Source organism: Bubalus kerabau, chromosome 5, assembly GCF_029407905.1.
Source record: "Bubalus kerabau isolate K-KA32 ecotype Philippines breed swamp buffalo chromosome 5, PCC_UOA_SB_1v2, whole genome shotgun sequence".
NCBI lineage: Eukaryota > Metazoa > Chordata > Mammalia > Artiodactyla > Bovidae > Bubalus > Bubalus kerabau.
In genome coordinates this window covers 26,062,716-26,087,371 of record NC_073628.1, presented here as the reverse complement: position 1 = coordinate 26,087,371, position 24,656 = coordinate 26,062,716, and the positions used below count along the sequence as shown (strand labels likewise).

Sequence of the window (24,656 nt, the reverse complement as noted above, 5' to 3'; positions counted from 1 at the left end):
GCAATTCCACCATGGCATGCTGCTTTATATGTCTGGGGTTTCTGGTAAGAATTCACTAGGAAAAATTGTTCCACTTCCTTATGGAGTCAGTACTTACTGCAAGGTATACTTTAAACCATACAGTTTTGGTATGTTTTTAAAACTGGGTCTGTTAATGGGCAAAAGGTTAAGTTTTTATCTCTTTCCTCCCGTCACACCTCCCCCTCCCTCTTTTTATAGACCCTAAAACAGGTGTTTAAGAGTCAACCGAAAACACTTCCTAACACAATTTAGCCTTTGACAATTTCTAAAATAATTATATATTTCCATGTGTTGGTGCTTAAACATGATCAAATTGGGCATAGATCAAAACTTGGTGTGTGAGTGGCGGGGGTGGGGTGAACTGGCACACGTGTTAAGGTCGTTTTAAAAGGGACAGGATTGACAAGCGAAGCAAAAGGAGTGTGGAACTAAGATGAAAGCTTTTCCCTTACAGAAACCGAAAGACTCAATAGCACATTTTCTAACGGGAAGGGCTCCTCAGCCCGAGAGAGGCCTCCACGTCCTTCACCCTCATGAGCCAAGTCTCATCCCAGTTTCGGGTACATCTTTGAGTCCCTGCTTTCAGTGGAGGAGTTGGCTTCCTATAGACAAGCAGATTAGGGGTCGCCTCTTCCTCTCTTCATTATAATAAACGGCTAACCGACAGCAGAATTGGGAATTGCAGCAACGGCGACAGGGATACAGGAAAAAGGGGCAGATTCCGTGCCGTCCTGCGGCCCCCAGGCCTGTCAGCTCATCACCCAACCGTCCACCCCCATTTTTCGGTCTAAACTTACCAGGTGGGAGACGGCCCTGGGCAGGGAGTAAGTTACTGCGCTGGGTCGAGTCGAGTTCCGCTGAGCTTCTTAGAGACGCTGCGGGAAAGAGGCTGAAACCCAGTAGCCGCTGCCGCCGCCACCGCCTCTGTTACCAGGGGGTCTCGCCTCCATCGCTGGCTGCGAGAACTCTGAGGGCACGTGACCGGAAGTATGAAGGCGGGTCTGCGGGACACGTGACCCCAGAGCACGGCCGCCATGACACCTTCCGCTAGTTCCCTCCCTCCTCCGCCGGTGCCCGCCTGTTTCATTTCCTCTCGCTGGCTTTAAGCGGTGAAAGGTCCCAGGAACTTGGCTGTCTCACCCCTTTGGCCTAGAGCTCCTCCGGTCCCGTTCAGCGCTGCGTCTTCGGCCGGCAGCGGGCAGGCCGCAGAGAGCGTAATCGCGACCGCGGCCGGAGGGGGAGGGACCACGCGCAAGCAGGGCGTACCCCGTCACGTGACGAGGAAGTACCGTTAACAGCTTTGTCTCGGCGTCCCCGGCGCTCCGGGATGACGTAAGCCTGGGAGGGGAGGAGTAGGAGGGAAGACTGCAGCTCAGGTGCGGCTCTTAGCGCGCGGTGAGTGTGCGGGTGCCTAACCGGGAGAGATGCTGTGACCCACAGAAAGTTGGGGGCTGCCAGCCTAGAGGTGGTGGAGAGGGGCTGAGACCTACAGGCTGGGAGCCTGGCTTTGAAAACTTGATTACCGCTGCTTCTTTCAAGAGATCTGAATGTAGTATTAAAGTTAACTGCTGTTAAGTTAGGAGTTCGCTAGGCAGGGAGCTTGTGGTCAGATGTCTGCAATGATGCGTGCAAGGCATGTTGAGTGCATGAGTGAGTGAGTCGCCATTTCTTGGTCTAAGGTAGAGAGGAGTTCTCTATTACTTGAGTTGTGTTGAGTCACTCAGTCGTGTCCGACTTTGCGACCCCGTGGGCTACAGTACTCCAGGCTTCGCTGTCCTCCACTGTGTCCTAGAGTTAGCTCAAACTCATGTCCATTGAGTCAATGATGCTATCCAACCTTCTCATCCTCTGTCTCCCCTTCTCCTGCCCTCAGTCTTTCCCAGGATCAGGGTCTTTTCCAAGGAGTCGGCTCTTCGCATCAGATGGCCGAAGTATTGGAGCTTCAATTCAGCATCACTCCTAATGAATATTCAAGGTTGATTTCCTTTAGGATTGACTGGTTTGATTTGGCTGTCCAATGGACTCTCAAGAGTGTTTTCCAGCACCATAGTTCGAAAGGCATCAGTTCTTTGGCGTTCAGCCTTCTTTATAGAAAGATCCCATTATGAGGGAATCCCCAACTTCCCCTTGGCATAATATCTTTAATTTTTCTTCCTTTTTCCTCTCTCTTGCCTCTTCTTCCTTCCACGCATCTAGTGGGGAAAAGAGAACGCTGTGATTTGCGTTGGGTGTTCTCACAGCAAACACTGGTTCAGTAAAATGAGTACTAGGCCAAGAGACCCCACTCCAGTACTCTTGCCTGGAAAATCCCATGGGCGGAGGAGCCTGGTAGGCTGCAGTCCATGGGGTCGCTAAGAGTGGGACAGGACTGAGCAACTTCCCTTTCACTTTTCACTTTCATGCATTGGAGAAGGAAATGGCAACCCACTCCAGTGTTCTTGCCTGGAGAATCCCAGGGACAGGGGAGCCTGGTGGGCTTCTCTGTCTGTGGGGTTGCACAGAGTCGGACACGACTGAAGCGACTTAGCAGCAGCAGCAGCAGGCCAAGAGAAAAACCTTTTTTTGATCCTACTGCTTTTTATGTTGCCATCAAGCAATAGGGGAAATGGAAAGGTAATTAGATTTGGACTCAAGATTAGTGGATTTTAGTCTCACCTCTGCTAATGAGCTCTGTGACCTTTGGTAAACCAACTCTTCAGAAGGTTTTTTCATTGACTTTGGTAAGCATTTATGGCCACCCTCTGTTTGCTTAGTGTTTTGCTAGGCTAACTGTGACAGAAGTAATAGTTAAACTCAGTTTTGTGGAGAGATGGGTTTTTTTGTATTTGGAGGAAGATTCCAGAAACAGCATATATTACACCATGGAGGCACAGAAGGTTTATAGAAAGATTTGTACAGAGATTCTTAAGTATTTACTTAAAAGTCTTGAATGCATATATGTGTATGACTAAGTCACTTTGCTGTACACTTGAAACTAACACAGCATTGTAATTTAACTATATGTACCTCAATAAAAAATCTTGTTCAGAAAAATTTCAATCACAGACAGAATAGTACAATGAACCCTCATGTATACCTAACCAAACTTGTTAACAAGTATCAACATTCTACTGTTCTTGTTTGAACAGCTTAAAAATTTCTGGGTACTTTTTATATCCATTGGTGAATTTGATTAATAGCAGCTTTCAATTTGAGCTCAATTCTACTGTATCTAGGTACTGGCTGATGTTGTTTACTTGCTAAGTTGTCTCCAACTCTTTCGTGACTCCATGGATTACAGCTCACCAAGCGCCTCTATTCATGGAATTTCCCAGGCAAGAATATTGGAGTGGGTTGGCGTTTCCTTCTCCAGGAGATCTTCCCAACCCAAGGATCGAATCTGTGTCTCCTGCATTGGCAGGCATAGTATTCTTTACCACTAAGTCACCAGGGAAGCCCAGGTACTAGCTAGGAAGATTGTATTAATTTTGTTTGAAAATTTCTTTGGGTGTTAGTTAGCTTCTTTCTCTGTTGAATCAGATGTGTGACATGGCTACTTTAAAAACATACCTGGAAAAAAAAACACACACACACACACAAAACTGCCTCTGATACTATTTTAGGATGCAATATAGAAACTTAGTGTCCAGGTCAAGGAAGTTAGTGTTTCTACTCTGTTCTGGTTATTAAGCTACTGAAGAGTTTTATGTTCAGTTCTGGACAAGACATGTTCAGGCAAACTAAAGGCCCTATCTGGAAGGCTTATCAGAACTGAGAGGAATTTGGAAATTGTCAGGTCAGAATGATTGAAGAACTGGTGTTGTTAAATTTTTAGAAGACCTCATGACATTTTTCAAATACTGAAGGACTGTTTTGTAAGGAGTAAACATTTCCTTGGGCTTCCCAGGTGGCACTCTTGGTAAAGAACCCGCCTATCAAAATGCAGGAGCCACAGGTTTGATCCCTGGATGGGGAAGATCCCCTGGAGGAGGGCATGCAACACACTCCAGTACTCTTGCCTGGAGAATCCCATGGACAGAAGAGCCTGGCGGGCTACAGGACATAGGGTTGCAATAAGTCAGACATGACTGAAGTGACTTAGCATGCATGCAGACATTTTCTTAAACTGTAGAAGCCACAGTTGGTAAAAGTTCCAAGTCATCAGGTTTCAGCCCAGTAGTAAAAAAGTACCTTATAATGGTGTGAGCTGTGGAGGAGTGGACTGTGCAGCTTCATGAGAGGGAGCACTTCCTTTCCCTTCCTGAAAATGTTCAGGGATCCAGAAGCTTAATTCAGATTAATTTTTGAATTACGTGGATGTGTGCCCCGAGATATCTGTGAGTCTTCCACTTTGAGAATTATGAGAAGTGGGACTTATTCTAGACCTGAAAGCCTGGGAAGATTTTGGTAAGTAGGTCTGGGAGGTAAGGAGTCTGTTCAGAGATAGTAAGTGCAAGGGAAGGTATAAATTTGGAATGGTGTAACACTATCACCCGGAGAAGGCAATGGCAACCCACTCCAGTACTCTTGCCTGGAAAATCCATGGACAGAGGAGCCTGGTAGGCCGCAGTCCCTGGGGTGGCTAAGAGTTGGATATGACTGAGCGACTTTACTTTCACTTTTTACTTTCATGCCTTGGAGAAGGAAATGGCAACCCACTCCAGTGTTCTTGCCTGGAGAATCCCAGGGACGGCGGAGCCTGGTGGGCTGCTGTCTATGGGGTCACACAGAATCGGACACGACTGAAGCAACTTAGCAGCAGCAGCAACACTATCACCGGGCTTCCCTGATAGCTCAAGATGGCAAAGAATCCGTGTACAATGCAGGAGACTGAGTTTGATCCCTGGGTTGGGAAGATCCCATAGAGAAGGGAACAGCTACTCACTCCAGTATTCTGGCCTGGAAAATTCCATGGACAGAGGAGCCTGGTAGGCTACAGTCCACGGAGTCTCAAAGAGTCAGACACGACTGAGCAACTTTCACTTTCACTAACACCCAGCAACTTCTCTTGAGAACTGACATTGTATATGCTGTTCCCTTTTCGTTCTCATCTGCATTAAGTCTTTTTCAGAGAAACAGAAACTAGGTTTTTTACTCGATTAGGTCATAATTTCCAGGTTATTCTCTCTTCACTGAGATCTATGCCAAATGATCTATCCATATCAGAATTTAAGTTTGCAAGTGGAAGAGATAGCCACTGTGGTCTTGATGTCATTCCTTTCTATCTTCTTTAGGATCTTACACAGTGATTCATCTTCTTTTTCTTGTATCTTCAGTCCCTATCATTCTAAATTCTGTTCATTTACTACCTACACGTCTGTTTGAGTCTCCTCTGCTCATAAAGTCAAGAGAGGTTTTCTCCTTCTCCACAAGATGTCTTGAGTAACTAAAAGACCTTATCTTTAGTTTCTCACTTCTAACCCCTTTTCTCAAGTCCTTGGTTTCTAGTGTCTGCCCACAGCACTTTACAGAAATTATGTTGTCTACCAGTACTAAATCCTTCAATGCCTTTTTGTTGCTTACCAAATTATAATTTGTTCAGGTTCCTTGGTTTGAGATTCATAGTGCTTTGTAACTTGTACCTGAATTAATATCCAGGTTTATCTTTTTTTATGCCATTGCTTGTATGCTGTGTTTCAACCAAAGACTTATATTCTCCAAATACATCATCTGACTTGCCAATGCAGGAGACATGGATTCGATCCCTGAGTTGGGAAGATCCCCTGGAGAAGGAAATGACAACACACTCCAGTATTGCCTGGGAAATCCTTTGGACAGAGGAGCCTGGTGGGCTACAGTCCATGGGGGGCGCAAAGAGTAGGCCACCACTTAGTGACTAAACAACAACAGTAAATACTTGGCTTATTGCTGCCTCGTTACCCTCCCTTTCCTCAGGTCTAGTGCTGCTTCCCTTAGAAAGGTTTCTGCGGTTACTTTTAACTCAGTGTGATCCCTCTGTCTTCTGTGTTCCGATGTATTACTTTGCTTTTGTTCCCCTTATGAGGGGTGTGTGTGTGTGTGTGTGTGTGTATGAGGTGTGTGTGTATGGGGGTGTGTGTGTATGAGGGATGTGTGTGTGTGTGTGTATGAGGGGGGGTGTGTGTGTGTATGAGGTGTGTGTGTGTGTGTGAGAGGGGTGTGTGTGTGTGTATAGGGTGTGTGTGTGTGTGTATGAGGTGTGTGTGTGTGTGTGTGTGAGGGGGGTGTGTGTGTGTGTGAGGGGTGTGTGTGTGTGTGTATGAGGTATGTGTGTGTGTATGAGGGGGGTGTGTGTGTGTGTATGAGGGGTGTGTGTGTGTGTGTATGAGGTGTGTGTGTGTGAGGGGGGTGTGTGTGTGTATGGGGTGTGTGTGTGTGTGTGTGTGAGGGGTGTGTGTGTGTGAGGGGTGTGTGTGTGTGTATGAGGTGTGTGTGTGTGTGTGAGGGGGGTGTGTGTGTGTATGGGGTGTGTGTGTGTGTGTATGAGGTGTGTGTGTGTGTGTGAGGGGGGTGTGTGTGTGTGAGGGGTGTGTGTGTGTGTATGAGGGGTATGTGTGTGTGTGTGTATGAGGTGTGTGTGTGTCTATGAGGGGGGGGTGTGTGTGTGTATGAGGTGTGTGTGTGTGTATGTGATTTGTCTTTCCTCCTCAGTTGATTATAAAGTGACTGCTTTCTGGAATTATTTTGTCTTGTTAGCACCACTGTGCCTCATATTTTACTAGAAGCCGTTGATTTGGAGAAAAAACACCAGAATTATGAGTTTAAATTTTACTCAGGGGCTTGCTGAGGACTTTAGCCTGGGCGATAGCCACTCAGTTAGCTCCGAGGAAACTGCTCAGAAGAGGTAGGAGAGAAGACAGTTTACGTGTGAATTTTAGCTGGGAAGTAAGTGCAGGCAGGCCTATATCTTGGTAAAAGAGTACTGCTAATCACAAAGGACCGATTTTAGTGCTTTTCTATGTATGGGGATGTATGAAAATCTGAGGTGATTAAAATTCTGCCTGAGATATACATCTAACTGTTAAGAGGGGCCTTTGTCTGAGCCTCGGGCCTCATCCTGTTGACTTAATTTCCTCTGAGTGCCCTGGTGGTCAGCAACTGCAGCGGGTTAGGACTTAACCCTTGTAGAATTGGATGGTGAGAAGAGCTGTTTGTCTGGTGATCCTGATTTTTCTCTGTCTGTAATACTTAATAATGTGAATGGGTGAAAGAATGACAGAAGATTTTTAAAAAATATTTTGAGTGTAGGAGAACTATTAAAGATTTTTTTTTTCCAGAACACCATTCTTGCACAGATCAAGCTGTATTAAAAACAGCATTAATAGCAGAAAATAAAACTATGTTATGTGTATGCAGTAAAAACTATAGTAAGCGTCTATATGTGTTTTGCCCCTGGAAATTATGCCTCATGAATGTTAGGACTTTTATTTAGGTTTTGTCCTCTGTTGTATCTCTGGGACCTAAAAGGATGCCTGGCACATAGTTGGTGCTAAGTACATATTTATTGAATAAATGAGTGAGTGAATACATGTGTTTTTGGGGAAAAACAAAACCACAAGGTATAAATAATTAAAAACAATTATAAACAATTATTTCTGAATTTTTCCGTAGTATTTGCTTTTTTTCTCAACTTGGTAGGTAACAAAAGATTGAGGAAAAGTTAAAATTAATGGGTAGAATTTTCTTAAATTCTATTTCTTTTTTTCTGGAACCTCGTATAATTTGACAGAAACATACACTTGAGTGTTGTCGAACAGGTAAGAATGCTTGTGTTAGTTTACAGAGTCTTCACTGGGTAGCTGGCATCTGCTCTCTTGTATTCTTTTGTTTAGTCACTAGGTTGTGTCTGACTTTTGCGATCCCAGGGATGTGAATTCTTACTCCTGATTTTTCCTATCAGGTCTGATACTGAAGCTCTCATTCCCCTTGGTGTGCTAATTCTCGGCATCTGACTTCTCACTCACAGGCTGGGGGAAGCCATCCAGAGGCCCTTTCCTGTTAAACACTGTTGAATTGTGGGCTCATAACCATTGAATGTCACCTCACTCCAGTACTCTTGCCTGGAAAATCCCATGGGCGGAGGAGCCTTGGTGGGCTGCAGTCCATGGGGTTGTACAGAGTCGGACACGACTGAAGCGACTTAGCAGCAACCATTGAATGCAGTGAGAGACTTACAGACAGATGAATTACAGCTCTTAGAATTGCAGCTGGAGTTGCTATTTTACCACAGAGGAGCTTGACAGAATTTCCCCTTATATTCTGCAGTGTCTGTTCTATACTGTTAGATAAATAGAGTAGGATAGGATTATGGAGAACCTTGAGAATCTGGATTTTTTTTCTCTGGGAGTTTTAGAGTCAGGGAATGATACCGTACAAGCTGACTGTCAAGTATAATATTACTTGTACATGTTTTCTTCCCACCTAGATGCCAGGCACCTCCAGAGTAAGGAATCCTTGTCCCTTTTTCATGTTTCCTTGTTTTCTCCACTTGCTCCTGAGTCCAGGCTTGCCCTGCTCACTGCACGACAGGCCAGTAAATTGGAGACAGAAGTGTTGAGGCAAAGAATAACTTTATTTGGAAAGGTGGTTGACTGAAACAATGGCAGACTCCTGTCACAAAATAACCATCTTCTTGGGGTCTGGATACCAGATTGTTTTATAGGGGTGGGGAGGAAGGTGAGGAAGTAAAGTAAAAAGGCTATTAGTCTTGCAAATATCTCCTGGAATGGCCAACCTCAGGGAGGGGACTGTTAATTTCTCCCTTCCTGTAGCCATCCACAGGTGGAGCGGGTCCTGAAGAAAGGCATTTTGGTTTAAGGTTCAGGCAGAGGGTCAGGGTTCCTTGAGGCAGGCCATTATGTATGGATTGCAACAGCAATGGGGAGCAAAGGTTAAAAGGAACAGATCCAACATGGAGGCAGATTTCGTTCTTCGCTGTAACACCTGTTCATTTAATGCTTGCTGAAAGAGTGGTGAGCTTCTTAAATTATATTTCTGCAGGTTTTATTCAGGATCACTGTGCCTGTCCCTCAACGTAGTTTCATCTGTCTGGGTAAATGACTTTTGTGCCAGTGATACCAGAGTCCTACAGCCATGTTCTTGCAGAATTTGAGTCTCTGGATCCATTACTTTCAGCCCTGAGGCTGGACTCCACTCGTCTAAAGGTGATTTTCTTGATCCTTATATCAGTTTTATTTTCATATTGATAGTTTGGTGCATTCTTTGTTATATGTGTGTCCCCTGCAAACATTTTTTATGTTTCACAGACTCCTGAGTGTTCTTACCTGTGCTGTAATACTTTGCATAGAAGTAGTATTTTCCTAGCACTTTCTTGATTTATTTTTCAAGCAGTTGATTGAATTCTTCTTTCCCATCCTTAAAAGTCATGATATTGATTATTGAATCCACCCCTTCCCCCAAATCTTACTGCCTTCTCTCAGAAAGTAATGTATTTGATCGAAAATAACATAGTTTTAAATGAGTATACCTCATTGCCTTTTGAACAGTAAGAACCATTGCAGTTCTATGAAGTTCATTTCAAAACAAGGAATTTGATGTACCCCCTCTGTTTTAGGGAACAGAGCTAAAAATTAGCATTACAAAATTAGCCAAAAATTAGTTCTGTGGGGAAGGAGTATGTGCTTCTCTCAAATTCTTGAGTTCATTTGATAAACTAAGGAATGACGTGGTAAAGAACAGTCTCATCACCAATTCCTCGCCCCAGAGCACCCTTCTAGCCTCTGAGCAAAGGAACAGGAAGTAATAGGCAAAGTAATATGAGCAACAATTGTGAGGGTTGGTAGCTGACATTTTTTAGCTGCAAGTTACAGAAAATCTCAGTAATGGCTTAAGCAATAAAAATCTTTATAACCTGGTTGGAGGTCGTTGTTTCTGGGTTTAGTGTGGTGGCCACTGATATTCCTTAGGACCCAGGCTCTCCATCTTTCCTGTTCTGCTAGCTTCTGTATATTGACCGTTGGTCACATTTGCAAGATAAGCGGCTGGCTTCAAGTCTTGATTATCTCCAGTAGCAGCTCCAGTGAGATGGAGCTGCCTGAGACAAAGGCTTTTTTCCCCTTCAGATTCTACCATTTATCTGAGAGGGCAGAGTTTTCCAGGAAGCCCTCACAGGGCTTAGTCTCATTAGCTGGACTTGAGTCCCAGGGCTCCCCCTAGCTGCAAAAGAAACTGGGTAAGTGAAGATTTGGATTTTCCAGCTTCTATAGTAGAAAGAAGCAAGGTTGAAGAGGATTGGGAATATGTTTGCCAACCAGTAATTTTTACCGTAGTGTTCTGGGCACAGCATGGCCACTGCTTTTTCTGGATAAGGAGAGGAAGGTGTGGGGAGATCTAATAGTACAGCGACTTGTATTTGCGTTGTCTACAGTCTCACTTGCTCTCAGAGCTGTGGGTTTTCTGTTCTCATCGTACAGACTAGAAAGGATTTACCTGAACAGATGGTTAAAGTGGTTGCTTTATCCCCTGGGTACTTGATCTTCCATCATTGCGGTCAGCATTGAAATGACCTAGCTGAATTGCCCAGAAGATGAATAGGCTAGTAACTGGCTTCTGCCAAGGGGGAAATTACTCATTTATACAATTGAGCCTATTCAGCCATTTTGAGATTCAATTAAAAAGTTGAAACCGAAATGTCCTTTCTTCTGTATCTTTCACTATTCTAGAATAAGAGCTTGAGTCCCGTTGGATGGTATCTAACTGGGCAGTGGGTAGGGTGGTGGGGAGGAACCTGACACAGATTCTCAGTATCTTATTTCCAGTCGATAGTTTGATTTGCTTAGTGGCTGAGAGTCTCTCATTTGTCTGTTTCCATGTTTCTAGTGCACGAGCATAGCTGTGTCTCGAAAATGGTTGGCTTTGGGCAGTTCAGGAGGAGGACTCAACCTCATTCAGAAAGAAGGCTGGAAGCATAGGCTTTTTCTTTCTCACAGGGTAAGATTAAGGGTTGCCCTGTCATGTACCATCTGGAGTATCTGTCATAAATGTGAGTTCTCCATTGTAAATATCATTTGGAATAAAAGAAGAAGGTAAAACTTGAGATTGAGTAGTAAATTACCCGTTTTTGAGGAGCTGCCTAATATTTTTCCTTCTGTGCTCTAGGAAGGTGCAATTTCTCAGATTGCCTGCTGTTTGCATGATGATGATTATGTTGCTGTGGCTACCAGGTGAGAAACTGTTTTGAAACTATCTGATTTTTCCCAAATGCATCTGAAATTGAAAAATGTGGTGTGTGTTTATTAGGGTGACCAAGCATCCTGGTGTGCCTGGGCCTCACTCTTGTTTAGCACTGAAAGTCCTGTGACCTGGGAAACCATTTAGACCCAAGCAAACCAAGATGGGCAGTTGGTGACCATAGGATTTGTGGAAAACACTAATATGAGGCAACATTTCTGAGACCTCAAAGTAGAAAGGTAACATCATTTAGGACCTCAAAGTTCTCTGTTGTATTGAATTGGTGGACTAAAGCAAGGAGATTAATATCTTGGTTTTCTACTTCCTCTTTTCTGAAGAATAAGAATATGCTTATATATTTAATATAGTTGATACTGTGATGCAGCGAAATTGTACCTTTTTCACCACTGCCAAAAATTTGCTTCTGTGTCTCCATTCTTGCAGTCAAGGTCTTGTAGTTGTTTGGGAATTAAATCAAGAGCGTCGCGGGAAACCAGAACGAATTTATGTGTCTTCAGAACACAAAGGCCGAAAAGTTACAGCTCTCTGTTGGGATACAGCTATTCTTAGAGTATTTGTAGGTGATCATCTGGGGAAAGTTTCTGCCATCAAACTCAACACTTCTAAGCAAGCAAAGGTGAGAACCAGTTCAGTGCTTTGTGTAAGTGGGTGAATATATAAGATGTTGTCTTACAGAATTTCAATTAAAGAACACAGTTTGATCTGTATGTCTCGAGGGGTTATCTAGAGCCCAGACCATTAATTTTGAGAAAACTTGTTTGCATGTAGTATGTATGGTACCCTAGTTTATCTTGGTCGTGTTGCAGAATGTCTGTGAGCTAACTTTCATAATTTGCATCTTGTCAATCACATTACTCCATAATTCACCTGGATGGCCCACTTAAAAAAAGCTTTCTTTAATAGTTGGCTGTCAAGGAAGAACAGATGCCTGTTTATTAGTTACATGAATAAAATGGCAGACATGGAGGAATGGTACCAGTTGCCCAGGCTCCTATTCTCCTGGTCCCCATTTTGAAGAAATTCTTGAGTGCAGGTATACTTTCTTTCAGGATAGATGTAACTTGTGAATAGAATCTAAAAGGCACCCCCTGCATTGGGCTCAGCAGTGTGGGTCCTGAGGCTTCCTGGAATGCTCCAGTTTGTCGTTAAGACAGCAGACCTGCTTTTCACTGTCTTCCTTTTCCAAAGCTGTTACATCAGAAGTGGGGAGCTTGTCTCTCATTGGCTTATTTCCTTGGAGGATCGTGGCAGATTAGAAGAGATCTAAATACCATTGCCTAATAATTTTTTTAGTTAACACATCAGAGTATTCTTGATGTGTTAATGAAATATTCATGATGACCCACTTGATTCATAACGTATTTTTCATCCAAAATACATTTGGATTCTTAGCCCTAGTTTGTCTTTTTTTCCAAGTGGAGAAGTACTGTCTACAGGTGAACAGTTCTCTCACATATTCCAAAACTTACTGTGTCTTTTTCATTCCAGCTTAAGGCTCACAAATAGAGCCTTAAGAATTCTCCTCTGCAGTTACGTAGATCCATTCGTTTCAGAAAATGAATGGATGAAACTCTGATAGTCTAACAGGCAAATTAATTTTGGTCCGTTTAAAATTTTTGTTTTGCTATCTAAGCTGCTTTCATTTAAAAGCTAAAGAGAGGAGGATTGTGTGTAAAGATAAATTTATAAAGACAAATTTTATTTTCTTGTCACATCCCCTTTAGGCAGCTGCTGCCTTTGTGATGTTTCCTGTTCAGACAATAACGACAGTTGATTCCTGTGTCGTCCAGTTAGATTATTTGGATGGAAGACTCCTTGTATCTTCGCTTACTCGATCCTTCTTGTGTGACACCGAGAGGTATATTTACTAACCACGAGTCATTGGAATACAGAATTTCAGAGCTGGAAGGGACTTAGAAGTCATCTCGCCTAATTTCTTCAATTCAGTTATACAAATATTAATAAGGAACCAGCTCTGTGCAAGTTGATGTTAGAGAGCAGAGAGGATATAGAGCAGAGTGACCATAGTCCAGTGGGTGACTACGGCAAAAACCCAGTTCTACCAAGAAGCCTGGTCTGAGTGCCATGAAGGAAGGCTGAACAAAGGCCTGTTCCTATATGGGGAAGCAGTGTGTCTTCTTTGATTGAGTTTGTTGTTGTTGTTGAAATTGGCTATGTAGCTTTTTTCTGTTTTTTTCTTTTGCTGGAAAAGTGAGAGACTTTTTGGGAAAGGTGCCCAGGTGGAGAGCAAGGATAATGGAACCCAGGAGAACTGCTGTCCCACATGGCTCAGAGTCTCAGATTTTATGGTGATGCGGAATTTTGCTGTGTATTTAATAGAATTTTACTAAAAGGTAAAACGGGGTGAAGAATAAGTAAGAACTTTGTGAAGCTGACAAATATTTACTGAAATCTCAAGGGTCAAGCCAAAGGGCCAGTGAATGGCAAAGGAGTGTATTGGTAGTGGCTGTGAAATACCAGAACAGGAAATGGCTTGAAATGAATAAATCTTGTGTATCATTGTGCTTAAGTTCCTCAGCCATTCTCACTGCATAGAAATATTCACTGCCCCTGACCCTTCCAGTAGCCTTGGCCAGCTACCATATTCCTCCGAACCCATCCCCTCTTTTAGAAATGTGTTATGGAGAATTTTGAGCACACACGAAAGAAGAGAAAATTGCTTGATAAACCCCTGTGAGTCCACTAGCCAGCTTCAGTAATTTGATGAGGAGGTTTAGTAGGTGAAGTTTAAAGGCTGAAAGGTAGGAGAGGTGCAGCCTCTTGGGGAGCAGTGAGAAAGAATTAGGCATATTCCAAGATGTGTGCTTCTGGCTTGAGCTGGGAGTTGCTGGGGATCCCGTTGGTAAGTTTGCACCATACTGAGACTAACAGCTGTAAATGCCACTCTAACTAAGTACATGGGCTCTCAGATCATCTTAAGGAAGTGTACATGTGGGAAATCAGGGTTTGGAAATTGGTCCTCTCAGAACTATCCAGGATTGGAAGCTTTTTATGTCTTTCTGGGGGTTCTTCTATCTCGTGAGAAGGTGAGGAGAGGTTGCACTTTGTTTTCTTGGGATGAGAAAGACTTGTGGAAAGGAGACCATAATAGGAGGTTGCAGGTGTCTGGTATCAGAACGTAGGCATACAGCTGTGGAGCAAGGCTTTGAGACGCAAAGCATCCGTTTACCTGGAATTAGTAGGAAGGGGGATGTACTTGGTTCTGACTTATTTCAGACTGTGGATCAGTGATGAAGTTATTAGGCTTATAGAACTGGATATCATCCAATGTCACCCGTTCACTTTTAGCCTAGACCTAGTGAGAATAGAGCTTGCCTGACATCATGCCGCTGGAGGAGGCAGGCTAGAATCTTTCTGTCTTGATTTTGTGCCTTTTCTGTACCTCAGTTACTTCTAGTATATCCTTTGGCATTGGACCTTTTGGCCATTAAATCTACCCTTGAGATTTGAGTAAAATATTAGTTAACCTCACAAATTTCTTAAATATTCTTCATCTGTGTTTTTTCCTGTTTACTACATAGTCCACTTCAGAAATCTGACTGACATTCTGACAAGTGGTCAGAACACTGGACTGAATTAACACCTTACTAGGGTTGTTTTGAGAATCTAGTGAAATGGTATAAAGAGCTAAATAAATGGAGGTTTATTTTTATCTCTGTGCAATATAGTCGCTAATTCCCGTTTCACACGTGACTAGAGTTGGTTATGAGGATAGCCAACTGCAAAAATAACATGTTTTAGAAATGCCTTATTCATTAGCTAGAATTCAGTTTGGGGGAACATGGATAGTACAATAATTAAAATTTTTTATTTATGTTAAAGTTTTGTTTGTTTCAAGCTATGTTCCTTTCCAAACAAACACTTTTTTTTTGTTCAAACCAAGGCTCCTGATAACTAACCCAAGTGAGATATGCGGTTGCTTTTCCTGCTGCTTTCTGTCAGTGTTGTTAATGAGCTTCACTAGAAGAATTATGTATAAGTGCTTTGAAGTGCATACAGAGCAATACAAGAAGTTATGGTTTCATTACTTATGTTCCTTATTTGGGAAATAAAATACATTTCTGGCTTATTTTAGTTAATCCTTAAAACTGCTCTTCTAGTAAAGTTGATGTTTTATTTTATTCATGAAGCAAGTTTAGTGCAGGGTGTGTGCTCAGGTGCTAAGTCGCTTCAGTCGTGTCCGACTCTTTGCGACCCTATGGACTGTAGCCCGCCAGGCTCCTCCGTCCATGGGGATTCTCTAGACAAGAATACTGGAGAGGGTTGCCATGCCCTCCTCCAGGGATCTTCCCTACCTAGGGATCAAAATCCCTACCCAGGGATGGAACCAGAGTCTCTTACGTCTCCTACACTGGCTGGTGGGTTCTTCGCCACTAGCACCTCCCGTTCAAGTGGACACCACTGCCACGTGTAATGCGGTGAATGCTTTGAAAACATGCCGTGGGAAGCCTGAAATTCTGCTTATAGGAGTCAAAGAAGGCTGTTAGAGGAGGAAGGATGGAGTTAGCTCATGAAAAATAAAGGAGTGTTTGGGAAGAGCCATACTCATTCTCACCCTCTGTGTTCTCAGGCAGCTTTGTATGTGCAGTTCTTTTATATAGCTAGTTCGTGTAATCCTAGGGGAACGGAATGTCCCAAGGTACAGACTTTCAGAAGGACTTAGCGTTTTGAGGAAAGAGTGAGGTGTTTATTGGGTATTTGTGACAGACGAGTGGCCTGGAGACAGGATTGGAGAGTAGATCAGTGGCCTCCACGGGGCAGCTGAAAAACAAGATGAGCAATCAGTAGGATTTAAGGATGTAGGAGATGGTTTGGTAGCACTCATCTTTAGTTTTTGAAAGAGCCTTCACATTAACTCTGACTGTGGCTAATAAACTGAGTACTAACCTGAAGTGTTTTGCTTCCTGTAACAGAAATAGTTAATGGCAAATGAGAGTTGTAACCCCGTTCTGATCTTTCCATTCTGTTGTTTGTTCCAGTACATTGCTAATATGAAGAAAGGGAGGACATGGTGGGTGGGGTTATTATGGCCATGTGGATTTGCAGTGCCAATGCTTTTGACATTTCTGTCAGTAAACATGATTTCTCTCTTTTTGTGGGGGGTATTAGAGAAAAATTTTGGAAAATTGGAAACAAGGAAAGAGATGGAGAATATGGAGCTTGTTTCTTCCCGGAAAAGTGTTCTGCAGGCCAGCAGCCCCTAATATACTGTGCTCGCCCTGGCTCCAGGATGTGGGAGGTGAACTTTGATGGAGAAGTTTTAAGCACACATCAGTTTAAGAAACTCCTCTCCTCACCACCTCTTCCTGTGATTAATCTAAGGTAATGACTTATATGTTCAGTAGGAAGTATTTGAGGAACTTACATGGGGTGGGGGTTGGGTTGAAACGTCTGACTTTCTATATGCATCAAAGATTTTACCATACCTTTTAAGAGTGAAGTAGAATTTTTATTAAAAGATTCAGAGAAACCTAAAACTCTTTAATCAATTATTTTTTATATGGTTAAAGCAAATTGAACAAGAGCAAATGCAGTGAACTGGCTCTTGAATTTGTTTTGTAGGCAGAAATTTTCCTGTGTATCGAAAAAGATACTTTTATATTGTGATTAAATCATGAATCATGTTTACTTCCTAGATCAGAACCTCAGTATGATCATACGATTGGATCCTCCCAGTCTTTGTCTTTCCCCAAACTCTTACATATTAGGTAAGTTTCTCTCTTTGATCCTTAAAAAAAAAAAAAACTTCATCTGTTTCTTGTTCAGAGGCAGTTAGCTTCTTAAGTTCGTTTTTATACTAAATCATTTTTAGAAAATCAGGAAATGACTGTGTAAAATGCTATATATAAGAGGAATGGAAAAAAGCAAAGAAATACACTTCCCTTTCTGTTTTGAACTGCCCTAAACCACTTGAACACTTTATAGTTGTTGGGTATATCTGACAATTAGAGCTCAGAGCTATAGGTATACATTCTTTCATAACCTCCCCTCCCAGGTGGCATACAACAATGAAAGCAAGCCTCAGACTGAAATCTGCTGCATATGTATGTTTCTTAGCGAGCAAGTGCAAAAGTAGTTGTAGAATTTGTTCTTGTCAATGTGAAATTTCAGCTCCGTGTTCTTTAGGTGCTTTGCATGAAAGATCTGCTCAAGCTGGATCCAGCCAGCCATATTCTAACGTCAGAGTTTAGCTAGCTTTCTATTTGGGTTAGGTACAAAAAAGTCTACTATTAAGTGGTAGCACAGAGTGCCACTTAGAGCTGTTAGCTGCTGGGCTTGCCAGTTCTTACAGCTTGTTCTACAAGCATGGGAGTGCCAGTGTATGGTTTCCAGTCAGTCTGTATGTCTTGAACTTCTCTTATTTCAGCTGCTGCTGCTAAGTCGCTTCAGTCGTGTCCGACTCTATGCGACCCCATAGACGGCAGCCTACCAGGCTCCCCCGTCCATGGGATTCTCCAGCCAAGAACACTGGAGTGGGTTGCCATTTCCTTCTCCAGTGCATGAAAGTGAAAAGTGAAAGTGAAGTCGCTCAGTTGTGTCTGACTCTTAGCGACCCCATGGACTACAGCCTACCAGGCTCCTCTGTCCATGGGATTTTCCAGGCAAGAGTACTAGAGTGGGGTGCCATTGCCTTCTCCGATATGTTGCACTACCTCCACTGAAATATTTGGAAGTCAATTGTAAAGAGTGTAACTCTCTGATAAATCCATAATTCATCCTAAAATTTACTGGAGAAAGCTATTTATTTGCCCATAGATGAAGCATATTAAAAACTCTTTCTTTATGGCACTTACCACAGTTTATAATTACATATTCAAACATATGTATGCCTATCTTATTCCTAGACGGTAAGGTCCATGTGGGCTTAGTGTCTGTTTTAGTCACTGTGTTTTTTTCAGTGTTTGGCATAATGCCTGGTACATCATAGACACTTAAACATTTGTTGACTGTGTGTGATGTGTGGGGTGCAGGCAAGTCCCTTACCCAAGAGTATGTTTTTTAATGGGAAGGCCACAGTCTGCTTGGTTCTCTTCTTAGTTTTTTGAGTTAAGCTATTTAAAGCTCCCGTTAGAGTTCCTGCCTAGCTAACAAAGCCCCGCATGATGTGGCTCTGCCTACTCCTCAGCTTAAGTAATAATTAGTGCCACTCTGAAGCCTTTCCCGACTCCTCCAGGGGCTCACGTCAGACGCTTGCTCCCTTGCACTGTTGTTCGCTCCTCCGTCACCATCCTGTCTCGCTGTACTGTGCATGTCCATCCCGGCGCCATGCTGTCAGCTCCTTAACTGCTGGCACAGTGCTCGGCACATAGAAAGTCCTCAAACAATGACTAAATAAAAAAATCAGTAAGAGGACTTCTTGTTACTTTTCCCCCCCATTTGTGTCGTGATAACTTTCACTGCTATACCCACGAATCCCATGAGGAAATCCCACAAGGAAGCAAATTTGTATACTTAATTTCCTTTTGGGTACACTGATATCACTTTCCTGTTTTTAACCTAAAAAAATAAAAAAAAAATTGTATTTATTTACTTGGCTGTGCTGGGTCTCAGTTGTGGGACACAGGACCTTTGATCTGCATTGCAGGCTCTTTCGTTGCAACATGTGAACTCTTAGTTGTGCATGTGGATCTAGCTCCCTGACCAGGGATGGAACCTGGGGCCCCTGCATGGGGAGCATGGAGTCTAAGCCACAGGACCGCCAGGGAAATCCCTCCCTTCTTTAACTTTTTAAACAATGTTGTCGGGCTTGTATCGCTTTCTGTTTATTATAAGGGGATGAAGGATGTATAAATGACAAAGTCTTAGCTCGTAAGTCCCCTTCCCCTGCCCCAGCCCATACCTATTTTTACGGAATTTTTCCAACCTGAGTATGAAGTTCAGTATCAAAACCGTGATCCTGTATCTCTCTATTCAGGATCTTCTGGTCTGATTTTTTTCCCCTCTGGCTCCTAAAGGCAACCTTCCAATTTTAGTTTTAACTATGGTTCTGATGATTTCTTTCTTCTTTGTGACAAAGGTTACTTTTCTGTAGGGACAGTGATCTGATCTTATATTGGCAAAATGTTTAATATTTGTGTGATGACCCAGTTCCTGTTAAATCTCACTCTTGGTTTTGTAATCACCTGGTACCTACCATTTGTAGTACACTTGCAGGCATAAGCTAAATACAAGTCCCTGTTCTCAAGGTCATAATTTTTGGAGAGATATAGTTTATTTCTAGAAAATGTTTAACAGCAATCAAAAGTAAGAGTTGTGAGCGATGGCTGAGGACTGTTGCGGGAGATTTCAAAGGGGAGTAAAGCTGCTGCTAATCCTTGAGAGGTGGTTAGGGTGAGAATGTTATATATGGAGAAAGCTCTGACCAGGAATGAGAAGTAGGGATTACTAGTGGTGTATAAAAAAGCAATAGCAGCCTGGAGAGAGTAAATGAGATACATGAGCAAAGGAGTATAGAAGGAAATGAGCCAAGATGGAGAGTGCCAGAGGACTGGGAAGGGAGGTGGATGAAGCAGTGTCCAGAGTCTAGGAAGTGAGACTCAGGAAGGAAGGGACAATATGCAGGGTTGGCCCCTGCTGGGGCTCAAGAAGGAAAATGAAGAAGAAGGTTATTGGGTTTGGCAGCTAGAAAATCTGTGACCTTTCAAGATAAGTGGAATGTTCAGGATTCCAGATAACAGTGGGTGGGTCATTGAGGATCAGTGAGGGTAGCAGTAGATTCTATGAGGTGTGGAGAAAAAAGTCTAGATTTTGGACCCAGACTCCTTGGGATAAATTTGGACTCCTGTATATTCATGCTGAATGGCCTTCGACATATTATTTATCTCTCTGGGCTTCAGTTTTTCCTTTTTACAAAATAGGAATAGTGCTTCTATCTTGGTGAGTTGCTGCAAGGTTAGATAATACAGGTATAGCCTTTAATAAACAAACAGAAACTCCCAGAGTTGACTGGGAGTTTTCAACCTTTTATTGCCCACATAAAACTAAGGACATCAAAGTATTTCCTTCCCTAAAAGTAGCTCACCAGAGCAGTGAGGAATGATAAAATGTTATCTTTAGTCTTTGTTTTAAATGGGCCCCTGTCATACCAGATATGGGAGGTTTAGCTATTTTAACAAACATCAGCATTTTATTTTTGTAGAAGGTATTTAGTGTATCTGAATTTTTCCCATTTTGGCATCATGTTATGATATCTTTCAGTGGGCTCTTGTCACAGACAAAAAAGAGGTGATAGGACATGATTAGCTGAATTAGCTGTTGGGTTTTCTCTGTATACGCAGATCTTGCTTTAATAGCTAATGTGAGGGTCTGAATTCAGGGAATTATAAACTTCTGATTCCAAGCAAACTAGAATTCTCTTGACCTCTTCCATGTTTTCTTGCAGTGAGCATTGTGTGCTGACTTGGACAGAAAGAGGAATTTATATTTTCATTCCTCAGAATGTTCAGGTTCTTCTTTGGAGTGAAGTCAAAGGTAATTATGTTTTTTTTTTTCCCTTATATAATTTTTAATTGCATGCTTCTGAAAGATTTAGTTATTGTAGGAGGATTCTCTTGCAGTGTAAGAAGTAGAAAGTAGAAAGAGGTGACATTTCTTTTAAAGATTAACATCATAGGTGTATTCCATCATAAGGAACTTCCCAAGTATACATTTGTGAATTTATAGTTAGTTATTTTAAATAAAACTTTCTCTTAAGTATTAGCAACCACTGCTAAGTATTGAATGGGTTAATTTTCCCCTTCTACTTACCCTTAATCTTTACCTCTGTTAGAAATCTTGCTTTAACTCCTGTTTTGTGGCTTAATAATTTGGGGTTGACATATTGGGGAATCACTGAGTTAATAAACACTTGTCGTGTGCAAAAAACAGCGCTGAGGGCAGGGGAGGGGGGAATTAAAAAAAGTCCTTGTGGGAACAATAGCTATTTCATGTGCTGAGGCAAAGACTATCAGTCGCTGTATTCTTCTGGTTTAAACCAGAAACGGAGGAAATAAATCTAGCATTTTTAGTATGATTGCCCAGAGATTGTATCTTGACTTACAAGTCATTTTGTACTTTGTGAAAACATTAAAAAGATAAAGAAACCATTATCTTATGATCTGATCAACATTGATTTCTTGTGAATTAAGTTTCCTGAGGGTCTCCTGTGAAAACTAGTGTTTTAGATTCTTTCATAATGTTCTTCCAAGACAGGTATTTTTTTAGGAACAGTTTGTTGATTTACATATGTGTTAAAGTCTGTTTATTGACATCAAATTTGTTACTCTCAGAAATGTAATAGTCTGGTCTCAAAAGTACCCTCTTTTAAAGTGCCCTTCTTTTCCCAAAAAGTAGCATTTTTAAATATAGTGTTTTAGACAGGTATTTCTCTTATTCTTGATCTTTTTAGAATAGTGTCTAAAATAAGATTTTCTCATTGAAATGAAAATATAAAAATAGAGCTGAAATTCAATCAAACCAAACCATATAAAATGAATTTATTAGAATAATTTCATCCAGTCACAAAAATGGAAAAGAAATATTTGGTTAGCATCCTGCATGTTCACCCCTGTGGTTTTTGTAGATATTCAGGATGTGGCTGTTTGCAAGAACGAGCTGTTCTGTCTGCACCTGAATGGGAAGGTCTCACATCTCTCCCTGTTGTCAGTGGAGCGCTGTGTGGAACGTCTGATAAGGAGAGGCCTGTGGAACCTGGCTGCTCGAACTTGCTGTCTTTTCCAAAATTCTGTCATTGCCAGCAGAGTGAGTCAGAGAGCTTACATGTTCATCTGGGCTGTTAAGATCATTCTGGTTTGCGGGATTATGCTACACAGTTGCTTGTATTTATTAGTCTAAAGGGGGCTTCACAGGTTGCTGAGGGGTAAATAATCCATCTGCCACTGCAGGAGATGTGAGTTTGACCCCTGGGTTGGGAAGAGCCCCGGGAGAAGGGCATGGCAACCCAGTCTGGTATTCTTGCCTGGAAGATCCCATGGACAGAGGAGCCTGATGGGCTACGGTCCATAGGGTTGCAAAGAACCGGAGACAACTGAGAAACTGTGAACAGCACATTAGCTTGCCGATTAAGCAGTAATAAATCCCCAAAGGAAGCATGACCTGTAAGTCTGGAGTGGGGAGTGGGGGCGAGAAAAACCAAACGTGTGCGTGTTAGTCATTTAGTCATGTCCTACTCTTTGTGACCCTACGGACTGTAGCTCTCCAGGCTCCTCTGTCCATGTAATTCTCCAGGCAAGAATACTGGAGTGGGTAGTCATTCCCTTCTCTAGGGGATCTTCCTGATCCAGGGATCAGTCCTGGGTCTTCCACATTACAGGCAGATTCTTCACTATCTGTGCCACCAGGGAAGCCCCAAAATAAAATTTACCCACAAATTTATTTTAGTTTCAGGCCTTGTTTTAAGTGAAATTATTATGTGTGCAGTAACTCTTAATTAAACGCTTAATTCCTAAGAAAATTCTCATTAAGTCTTTTACTAGCTTTTAAAGCCCTTTTAAAGCACCTTTGAGGTTTTGTGTTCTATGTTAGACCTCTGTCAATGTATTGGCAATTTGAATATGGAATTAGTTACAAATAGAAAGCTCTCCTACTGGGTTTCTACTTGTCATTTTTATTAGGGAAGAAAAACTTTAACTGTAGATAAATTGGAACACTTGAAATCTCAGCTGGACTTAACAACCTATGGTGATCTAATTTCCCAACTGGAAGAGTTGATCTTAAAATTGGAACCTTTGGATTCAGCCTGTAGCAGTAGAAGAAGCTCCATTTCATCACATGTAGGTATTCGCACTTTTCAAAGGGTTTTGCTCTACAATGAGATGTTCTCCATTAGGTTGTCCTCACTTACTTCCAGGATCCCAAAACTTAGCGTCTTTCCAGTGTTTATACTGGAGGGGAGGTGGTGGGTGTCAAGAGGGGGCTTTCTTTCTGCTCTTGGACAGCTCTCTGAAGCACTTCTTTGTGTGTGTCTTAGAGCTGTGTTTTGTTTTGTCATTGTTTATTATATCTTGTTTGAAAATGTATATTATGTAGCCTCCGGTACAAGTTAAATTGCCCCTAGTATGTGGTTTCAGATGCTTCATGTTAGCTTGAGTCTCAGGGAAGCTCAGGATTGTCTCGTTTAATCCTCATTCTCACTGCCAGGCTTTTTGGAGACTGGCTAGAGAAATCTGGTTGCATGATGCTGCAGGTGTGTGAGAGGGACTGAGACCTTGGTCACTGTTTTGTTTTAATAAACCATAATTGTCATTAATGACCTGTTTCTTTTAGTGTTGATTTTTTCCTTAAAAGAGCTATATCGTGTTATAAACATTTTAATTTTTCTTTAATTCTTTTTCTTTTTAGGAAAGTTTCAGCATCTTGGACTCTGGTATTTATCGTATCATTAATAGTAGAAGAGGCAGTCAGTCAGATGAAGACTCTTGTTCCCTTCACAGCCAAACACTCTCAGAAGATGAGAGACTTAAAGAGTTCGCCTCACATCAAGAAGAGGACCAGCCAGATCATTGCTGTGGCTCCCAGGGAAGTGAAGGTGAGGAAAGGAAAGCGTTTTTATTGATTGCTGATGTGAAGCAGTTATTGTCTGTGGCTTCTTTTTTTTTCCTCTACAAGGTGTTAATAATTTTTATTAAGTTGATAGAGTTTCCATCCAGACTTATTGATCTCTTCACCATTAGAGGAATGGGTTTATGTTTAGTTGGAATTTTTCCCTCTCATGTTTAAGCTAAATTTGGTAAAGTTCCTAATTTTGATCTTGTATTAAAGTGCGGGAAAGGTTAAGAGAGGAAGTCATTAACCAAAAGAGTAGAACAATTTTATCCTGACTAACCGAATTATTTTTCATTAGGAATGAAAAATTACTACAGTTTTGGGGGTCATTGCCTTCACTTTTCGATGTTCAAGTATTCCTGTGGCCGAACTCTTGAGAAGAGATTAATAGAGACTCTAAACTTCCTTTATGACTATGGGGATTCAGGGTTAGTAGGAAAAACTAAGGTACCTGTCTGAGTGTTTTATATGTGGACCATCTTGGGCATCTTGTAAACCTGTGTTCCACTCATTTGTATTTGGGTCAGTTGTGATTTTGATATTGAATATTTTATTTCCTTTGGTTTATTCATTTCAGAATTTCTTTAAAGGTTAAAAAACTCTTCGTGTGATTAGATTTTGTTTCTTTCCCCTGATTCCATTCATCCAGATAACGTTTCTCACGCATCAGTGACATTTGAGACGGATAAAAGTGAAACTTTTCTCCCCTTTGGCATTCCATTATCATTTCGTTCTCCATCTCCTCTTGTGTCTCTTCAGGCTGTCAAGGAGAGGTAAGCTCATTAGTCTTGCCATTTAATCCCATTTCTGGTTTTACTTCTGTTGTCATATTAGGCATGTCCGTGCTGAGACTAGAAAGACATTTTAAATGACTTAAAAGGAAGTCACTAGGTTATTCCTCA

At 42.0% G+C, this 24,656-nt stretch overlaps 2 protein-coding genes across 6 annotated transcripts in view; one reads left to right on the top strand and one right to left on the bottom strand.

The window, feature by feature from the left end:
• Positions 1-1,177, bottom strand: part of GTF2H1 (general transcription factor IIH subunit 1) — a 29,517-nt gene extending 28,340 nt beyond the window's left edge. The window contains exons 1-2 of the mRNA XM_055581303.1: positions 1,162-1,177; positions 819-988 (exon numbers count right to left, since the gene is read on the bottom strand). The gene's annotated coding sequence lies outside the window, so the exon portion shown is untranslated. The remainder of the gene's footprint in view (positions 1-818; positions 989-1,161) is intronic.
• The window catches only part of HPS5 (HPS5 biogenesis of lysosomal organelles complex 2 subunit 2), a 43,497-nt gene continuing 19,910 nt past the window's right edge, over positions 1,070-24,656 (top strand). Inside the window, exons 1-13 of one of the 5 annotated variants that reach the window (XM_055581301.1) lie at positions 1,071-1,353; positions 8,980-9,143; positions 10,819-10,929; positions 11,098-11,162; positions 11,614-11,806; positions 12,915-13,048; positions 16,321-16,533; positions 16,848-16,919; positions 20,594-20,682; positions 21,773-21,951; positions 22,824-22,982; positions 23,551-23,737; positions 24,404-24,527. In XM_055581301.1, the coding sequence (XP_055437276.1) occupies positions 9,036-9,143; positions 10,819-10,929; positions 11,098-11,162; positions 11,614-11,806; positions 12,915-13,048; positions 16,321-16,533; positions 16,848-16,919; positions 20,594-20,682; positions 21,773-21,951; positions 22,824-22,982; positions 23,551-23,737; positions 24,404-24,527 (1,634 nt within the window). In that variant the 5' untranslated portion in view covers positions 1,071-1,353; positions 8,980-9,035. Of the gene's footprint in view, positions 1,417-1,517; positions 1,672-8,979; positions 9,144-10,818; positions 10,930-11,097; positions 11,163-11,613; positions 11,807-12,914; positions 13,049-16,320; positions 16,534-16,847; positions 16,920-20,593; positions 20,683-21,772; positions 21,952-22,823; positions 22,983-23,550; positions 23,738-24,403; positions 24,528-24,656 lie in introns of those variants that run through there. The other 4 variants (XM_055581299.1, XM_055581298.1, XM_055581300.1 and 1 more) reach the window with 4 other exon arrangements.